We start from the raw sequence: 8917 nt of genomic DNA on the forward strand, positions 1-8917 counted from the left end.
ATATACTCACAATAAATGTTTACGCACTGTTTAGCTCTGTGCGACCATTTGTAACCCCCTTCGATCGGATTAAGTAAGTGCGATGTGTCAGTGTTTGATCGCAAAGTTTTATTAAACACTTGCATAATCGCAGTTTTACGAATGATTTGACATGGACTACATACATATGATTTTAAAAAAATGTACACGAATTAATCAATAAAGGAATACAAAATCACAAGCATTTTCTAAGTACACAAATAAACCTTTGGACCTATTTCTACAAACGAGTACATGACACCGTTCATAATAATATAATGTGGGATTCCATAGGGCCTTCTTCATGCATCTCACAACGTCTGGACAGTGAAACGTTGATCTACATTCGCTGTTCGCTGTCCACAGGGTTATAGCGACCACACTGACAGACTACTTATAAGCAATAAGCCATTTTCTAGAGTTACATTAAATAATAATTAAATTGTGATTGATATTATCAGAGAAATGAGCGCTGTCTAATATAAACCATTTCATCGATATCTAGAAAAAGTACAATCATAAAATATGCTTAGTCATTTTGTACGTGTTACATTCCATGTTATTCTGTAAATTGTCCATACCCCCTGCAGCCCCTAGATAACACTTCTGATTGGCTGATGAGTAGGTGAACACGTGACACCCCTCCAATGAGCTGCACTTGACCGCGCAGTGTAATGGAGTTCGAATCTTGTCAAGGGTTCTTATCAAACTAGGTTCCTTCAGTGACCGGCCAGCACTGGCTAATGTAAACGAGTACTCTCTGTTTCTGGTGACTGTGGAAGATGACGTCAAGGTCGGAGTGTAAGGTATAAGTTGGCTCGTAGTGGGAGGACTCTCAGTAGTCACAACAGAAGTCTGAGGGTTTGTAGTCATTGAGCTTGTAGAGGTGCTCAAGATTGTTGTAGGATCAGTGGAAGTTGATGTCGTGGTCACAGATGTTGCCGGTTTTGTAGGATTAGTGGAAATTGATGTCGTGGTCACAGATGTTGCCGGTGTTGTAGGATCAGTGGAAGTTGATGTCTTGGTCACAGATGTTGCCGGTGTTGTAGGATCAGTGGAAGTTGATGTCGTGGACACAGATGTTGCCGGTGTTGTAGGATCAGTGGAAGTTGATGTAGTGGTCACAGATGTTGCCCGTGTGGTAGATGATGTGGTAGTATATTGGCTTGTAGTGGTAAGAGGCTCTATTGTAACTACAGCCACTGCAGTTGTCGGGGCAATCAATGTTGATGAAGTGCTCGACATTTGGAAAGTGGTCATGGCTTCGGTGACTACAGTTGTGGATACCTCTACAAATAAACGAGATGTTAAACAACTGTTGAAAATGAATTAAATTTGTTTTTGCTTATTCGGGCACCTCCTATCCAAATACACATGACTTGTCAAAGGCTATTCAGGCACCTTGCTGCCAGTATTTTCGGTGTTGGTTGCCTGAAAATCAGAGCTTTAAAATCCCAGGGGGGGGGGGGGCAGTCCCCCAACATCCCACCTATGTCAAATCAGGCATTCAATGAGGATAGAAAAATTGAATGCGGAGCAATTGTCGCTAAAACCATCGTGCTGTGTCTTATCTTAAAGGTGAAATTCAAAGGAGATCACAAATATGTCAACTAATGTATCACTGGAAACTGGTAAGCTAACAGATGGACATCGGACAAGTTTTAGGTCAACTATATATCGGGTGATTTATAAAAATAAAAATACAACCACCTCCATAGCAGCTGGGATATACGAGAGATTCGCCGGAAAAATAACGACGGTTTAATGACGTCACTATATGGACCAACACTGCCCAAGCAGACAACATCCCATAGAGAATGAACACAATTGCAAAGCTATTATTACTCAAATTATAATGAGTTTAGTGTATATAAATGTAATGGCATGTCAAACCATTCAAAAGGGGATATGACCCGATTCTGATAACTAAAATCTTTTGCTTGTAAATACACAGGATAGGGGTTAATTAACAAATATGGGTTAAAAAGTTCAGAGTTATATTGGATATGCATGCCCCTGTTAAAAGGAAGCGGGTTAGGCACAAGAAGTCACCTTGGATGGCAAGTGAAATACTGACATTAATTCGAGATAGAAATAAAGCCAAGCAGAAGGCAAAACGGTCTAAAGTAGACGCTGATTGGTCAAGTTATAAGCAATTACGTAATAAAGTTACTTCTTTTGTGAGAAGGGCTAAGCGAAAATACATTATGGACAGTATTATTGAGAACGTCGGGAATTCCGCAATGATGTGGAAAGTTCTGAGAGAATTGATACCAAGTAGTAAAAAAGTTACAACAATACAGAAAATTAATCTTTGTGGGGTAGAATACATTGGAAACAGCTCCATTGCTAATATAATGAATGAGTATTTTTCCTCACTGGCAACAAACCGTAAAAAAAACCGTTAAATTTAAAGATAATCCAGGACAGTTTATTTGTAAAGTAAACACTTCCTTCAATTTTGTTCCAGTTACCAGTGAAGATGTTAAAAAATGTATTAAAGAAACTTCTCGTAATAAGGCTACTGGTCTTGATACTATACCATCGAGTATTTTGAAGGATTCGTCGCTTACTATTGTTGAATATCTGGCTCATATAATTAACTTATCCTTACGTGAAGGCATTGTACCAAATGAATGGAAGTGCGCCAGAATAACACCTCTTTTTAAAGGAGGCGACTGCACCAACCCGTCGAATTATAGACCTATATCTGTGTTGCCAGTACTTTCTAAAATTTTGGAAAAGCTTGTTTTTCGGCAAACTTATAAATATTTGAATGATAACGACATATTGGTACAAAATCAGTTTGGTTTTCGACCACACTTTTCAACAGAGTTAGCTTTATTGAATCTAACAGAAAATGTGAATACAGCGATAGATACAGGTCATGTCATTGGATTGGTAACGTTGGATCTTGAAAAAGCTTTTGACATGGTGTCACATGATATTCTTTTACAAAAAATGAAGATATATGGTTTCAGCAATGAATCTTTACGTTGGTTTCGAGATTATTTTTCTCTGAGAAAACACATTACTATTATTAACGGTAACGGGTCAAAAGCAAACCAAGTATTTTGTGGCGTCCCACAGGGAAGTATATTGGGGCCACTGTTATTCATATTATACATGAATGATTTACCGCTTGTTGTCAAGCATTGCACTGTATCAATGTTTGCTGACGACACATGTTTATACTACGCATCTAGAGATCCAAATAGTCTTCAGTGTATAATCAATGAAGATTTAGGTGTTATTCATGATTGGTTATTGCATAATCAACTTATGCTAAATGCAATGAAATGTAAGTTTATGGTCATAGGAACAAAATGTAAACGTAAAGATTTTGAGAACATTAATGTCTGTATTGACAATTGTCCCCTAGAGAGAGTCGATCAATGTAAATATCTCGGTGTTATACTTGATACAGATTTTTCATGGACACCACAAATTGAAAGGGCGAAATCAACAATACTACGGAACTTTTTTGTCTTACGAAGAGCTAGACCATTTATTGATCAACGGACTGCTCCGCTATTATATAATACGATGATCCGATCTCGTTTTGATTATTGTAGTACGATTTGGATGAAACCCGAATCTGGGCACCTAAAGAAGCTTCAGATATTACAAAACAGAGCATTAAGAATAGTACTTTGGGTGGATTCTCGCTTCAGCAGACATGAACTTTACAATAGATTAAAACTTGATTGTCTCAATGTTAAAGTTAAGAAGGACCTGGTTATTCTGATGTACAGAATACTTAACAATGAAGTACCAGATATTCTCTCTACTAAAGTCATTTTGAAAGAAAGTAATTATAACCTTAGAAACAGGGAATGTACTATTAAGATACCTAAACCAAACACTAATTTTCTAAGAAACAGCACTCTTTATATCGCATCTCGGCTATTCAATCACCTACCCCAGTGCATCAGAAAAGAAACCCGGCTTTCAAACTTTATAAAGGCGATCGATGGTGTTTTCCCCCCTACGTTCTAATTGTTATTGTCTATCTTTGTCTATGTCTCTCTCCCCTCTCTCTTTCTCTCTCTCTTTCCCCCTCTTCCACGCTCTCTCGATCGTTCACTCAATCTACACCTGATGATTTGTTTTGTGATAAGGAGCTTGTGACTTCACTAAATTGTATTTCTCCTCAAATTTCTGATTGTTATTAAGAGTTATTTACACATTTGTATTTTTGTTATTAAGAATTTATTTATTTATTTATTTATTTATTTAGACATTTGTATTCTTGTTGTTATTTCCACATTGTGTATTCTTGTTATTTTAATTTGTATTATGAATTATATTTGTTTTGTTTATGTATATTGTGTGAATGTTTTTAACGGACTTGCTGAAAAACAGCCTTGTGGCTGATAGCAGGTGTTTTTAACCGTGGATAAATAAATAAAACAAACAAACAAACAAACAATCAAAGCAACATACTTTCAAATTGAAAACCCCCCGGAATGATATTGAGGACGGCATTTGTTCCCTCTTGAAACGCCGAACATACCCCGGTGTGTGCAGCTGAATATACAATGGCGTCCTATTTTGTTTACAAGCGACAGATTCCTTTATTTTTGTATCGCTGCATTTGTCGTCAAAATAAAACCATGCGCGGGGTTTAGAGTGAGGCAATATATTATACATTTAGCCTGACGGTAGTGAAGTAAGAGAAAGAACTCAAGAAAAGATGAAAATACAGGCACTGGAAATGTGTGAGATGTCAAGGGACATCGTCTGCTTGTGCAAGTCATGTCCATACTGTGATCTCACACATCTCAGCAGCGTTCGGAGAGCTCTTCAGGTGCTATGCCGGGATCTGTATTTAAGCGTTTTGTAATTTATAATAATCATTACTTCGAATGTTTCCAAGCATTGAATTTTGATTACCTTGTCGAATCAAAGTTTCAACTTTGCAATGATGAAAATAAAGTTAGTTTTTAAAATCAATGAATATCTACTTTAAAACTTTGCAAACGTGTGTGTGCGTGTGTGTGTGTGTGTGTGTGTGTGTGTATGTGTGTGCGTGTATCTGGAGGGGGGGGGGGTGAAGTTATACTGGCATAATATACGATATTAAAGGGCTCACCCATGTCGGTCTCGCATAAGAATTTGTGTGTTATCGAGCAGTCCTCACTTCGAAGCACGGAGCCATAGGCGATGACTACGCATCCGTTATCGCTCTGAAATAATATTCAAATTTACGTTCACTTTTATTTTCCATAGAATTCTTTTTTCTCCAAAGACATAATAGAATTTATATTTTGGTACACCATTTATTGATAAACTTATAAATAACAATATAAATAATCTCGTCCAATAGTAAAATCATGATAACAGTAAAGCATACGTGAAAGTTAAATACCAGATAAGGAATAGGTTTAATCGTTTCATCATTCACTGTATAAAGTATAGTTATTGAGGAGTAATTGTTAGAGTTAATTATTATAAAAGGTATATTTTGTTACCGAAGGTACTCCAATAGAAGCGTTCGTAGCCCATATAGCTAGTGCTGGTCTTCCACCATCCGGTGAAAAGTACTGAAAGACTGTATCAAGCTCCGTCTGGGAACCAAACGAAGCTAGATAGCGACCGGGACCGATGACCGGGCACTCCATCTCAGCTTCGTACGCTGTCTTCTCTACGGTGTTATCAAATGAGTAACATGACCCTGCTATCTCGTGCATCCCAGAATCACACGCTGATAATCAAACGAAAAAGGATGTTGTCAGATTAATCGTGTAGTATCCAGGGCAATTGAAGAAAACAAATATTTAAGTAAGTCCCTAGCAGACGCGGTTCTTGGACAATATTGGACTCGTCTTCGACTCGTTCAATATTGTCATAGCCAGGCACGTAGCCAGAGTTTGATGTTTTTTTTTTTTTTTTTTTTTTTTTTTGGGGGGGGGGGGGGGGGCACATACATGTAATCGATCGAGGTAAAAAAAGGGGGTCTAAAAAACTTCAACCAATCTTGGAGGGCACGTGCCCCCCCCCCCCCCCCCGTGTCTACGTGCCTGGTTATAGCTCGAGCAATATATTTTTGTATCACACTCAAAGCCATCCAATATTATAAAAATATTATATAGAACTCACCCATGTCGGCCTCGCATAAGAAACTATGTGTTATCGAGCAGTCCTCACTTCGGAGCACCGAGCCATATGCGATGACTACGCATCCATTACCGCTCTGAAATAATATTCAAGTTCACGTTCATTTTCATTTTTCAACAGAATTTTCTTTTTCTTCAAACAAATAATAGAATTCATTCATTGTACACTATTTTGATGATAAACCAAAACAATACTAATGAATATTTCTAACAGTATAATCGTGATAATATTAAGGCATAAGTTAATAGCAAGATAAGGAATTAAGCTGGCCATTTGAAGTATCTTATGACTGTTTGGACGCCATCTTGGACTTTTGGGGCTTCCCGACAAGCTACGGACACTTTAAATTTTCTTAATGGATTCCCTGACCCCCTAAGCCATGGGATAGATACCCACAAATATCTCTAGGGTGAATAATGAGTCAGGATTTAAGGCAATGTTATGTAACGGCTGCCTTCTTGGACGCTATCCTGAAAAATGGATTTCCGAACGTCCGATTTAAATGTGTAATATGTTTTTCCTGAGGTCAAATTCTATTAAAAACAGTTAAAAAACCTTTTGTTGCAATTTGTTGGGGTAGGGTTGTTTTTCCGTTGATCGACCAGACTAAATAGGTTTAAACGTTTCATCAGTCACTGTATAAAGTATGTTTTGAAGCAAACTATTATAAAAGGTATTTTTTGTTTTTCTGTTACCGAAGGTACTCCAATAGAAGCGTCCGTAGCCCATATAGCTAGTGCTGGTCTTCCACCACCCGGTGCAAAGTACTGAAAGACTGTATCCAACTCCGACTGAGAGGCAAACGAAGCTAGATAGCGACCGGGACCGATGACCGGGCACTCCATCTCAGCTTCGTACGCTGTTTTCAGTACGGTATTGTGAAAGGAGTAACACGACCCTGCTATCTCTTCCATCCCAGAATCACACGCTGAAAATAAAAAAAAGAAGATAATGTGTGATTAATGGAATATCCAGGGTAAAATTAAAAAAAAAAAAATGTGTAAACGGAGGTACCCGGCAGGAAGAATAAGGGGGAGGGAATTTTCAATTTTTTTTTTTTGGGGGGGGGGGAGGGGGCCTTCGGATTCTTGCATTAATTTTGTACATGTGCCGCCCCCGATATTTTTGATTTTTGTTGTTTATTTTGTTTGTTTTTTTTTTTGGGGGGGGGGGGGAAAGGGGGTCGAGGCTAGAATCGCCACTTCCTGGTGACCTCGCTTGCATTCGTACGTAATCATGTAAATAAGGGACAACCATTTTTTGTCATTTGAGAAAAAAAATTATTTTGAATTTTAAAAAATGCCGACAGAAAAATGTTGAAAGCAATAGAGAGGGGGTATCGACTTCATCATCCCGTCTTCCTTAAGTTACCCTTTAATTTTAATGCTATCTATTGTCATTTTGACATGAGACAATCCAGATGAACCAAATAAAAATGAAATTCACATAAAATTGTTGACCGGTGCAACACTATTGCCCTTTAAACGCAAGGCCCCAGTGTATTTACTTTCTTTTAAATCACGCAGCTTACAAAAGACAAGGCTCATAAATATACTAGCCTCGCTCTTTTTTCCCTTTATGTTGTATCCTATTCTAAAATGGTAACGGCATTATCATTATCATCATCATTATCATTATTATTATTATTATTAGTAGTAGTAGTAGTACATGTAGTAGTATATAGTAGTATAGTATAGTAACAGTAGTAGTAGAAATAGTAGAAGTAGTAGTAGTATTAGTAGTAGTAGTTATAGTAGTAGTAGTAATATTAGTATAGAAACAGTAGTAGTACTAGAAATAGTAGTAGTACTAGAAATAGAAGGAGTAGTAGTAGTAGTAGTAGTAGGAGTAGTAGTAGCAGTAGCAGCAGCAGCAGCAGGAGTAGTAGTAGTAATAGTTGTAGTAGTAGTATAGACATGATAAATACAGAATTGTTATATCAATGCCAAGTAAAAAGGGATAATAACTATTACAAAACAAAAACGAAAAATCAAAAAACACCGAAACTAGTGAGAAGGACATGGGCTAATGAGTACATACCTCCACTCGTCATGCCAAACAGCATCCCACAAATCACCATGACAACGTGGATGAGATGAAAACATTCCACCTTATCGGACATGATGTATTCACAGCGGCTCCATCATACATCTAACGTGAATCAAGAGCAGACGGTTATATGATGCATTTTAATTTACTTCTTTGTCCACTGTCCATGCATACGAATTTCGAAGAGGATGGATAATGAGGCCGAATATATTCCAGCATAACAAAATTATGAAACGACGTAATTTACGACGAATTGGGTTTTTCTCTTTCTCTTTCTTTTCCTCTCCTCCTCTCTTCATTCTATCTCTCCCTCTTTCTCTTTCTTCTCATTCTCTATACTCTCCCATTCCCTTTTCCTTCGTGTATCGGCCAAATTTTTCTCAATCACTTTACTTTTGGATTATGCCATATTGAGTTTCCCAACACTCACAACATCTCCATTTTAAAAAGAGCTCAAACAATTATCGTTTGCTCATTTTCTTCTCACCCTCTTCTTTTACGTAAATGCTTGATTTCAATTTACTTATTGGTTGATAGCTTTCAACCTCTCTCTCTCTCTCTCTGTCTCTCTCTCTCTCTCTCTTCGATTTGCTTTTCCCTTACGCACCATTCAGTATAACAATTTTAAGCCAAGTATAAATTTAATGTGGGATCTTCGTCCTTAGATTGTTTTCATCATTCATGATTTAAAAATAATACTCTATAATGACTCTTGGTAACAGTCATGAAA

At 37.5% G+C, this 8917-nt stretch overlaps 1 protein-coding gene across 1 annotated transcript; it reads right to left on the bottom strand.

Moving 5' to 3' along the window:
* Window positions 1-534: 534 nt before the first annotated feature.
* LOC115922483 (cell wall protein DAN4-like) lies at window positions 535-8021 on the bottom strand (the record flags this gene model as incomplete). The annotated part of the gene is made up of 7 exons (XM_030981407.1): window positions 535-1307; window positions 5114-5207; window positions 5493-5725; window positions 6121-6214; window positions 6834-7066; window positions 7510-7528; window positions 7926-8021. Coding segments are annotated over 7 exons (1542 nt in total), but the record flags the coding sequence as incomplete, so codon positions are not given.
* Window positions 8022-8917: the final 896 nt, after the last annotated feature.

This window comes from Strongylocentrotus purpuratus, unplaced genomic scaffold (assembly GCF_000002235.5).
Source record: "Strongylocentrotus purpuratus isolate Spur 01 unplaced genomic scaffold, Spur_5.0 spur5_scaffold_12, whole genome shotgun sequence".
Lineage (NCBI taxonomy): Eukaryota > Metazoa > Echinodermata > Echinoidea > Camarodonta > Strongylocentrotidae > Strongylocentrotus > Strongylocentrotus purpuratus.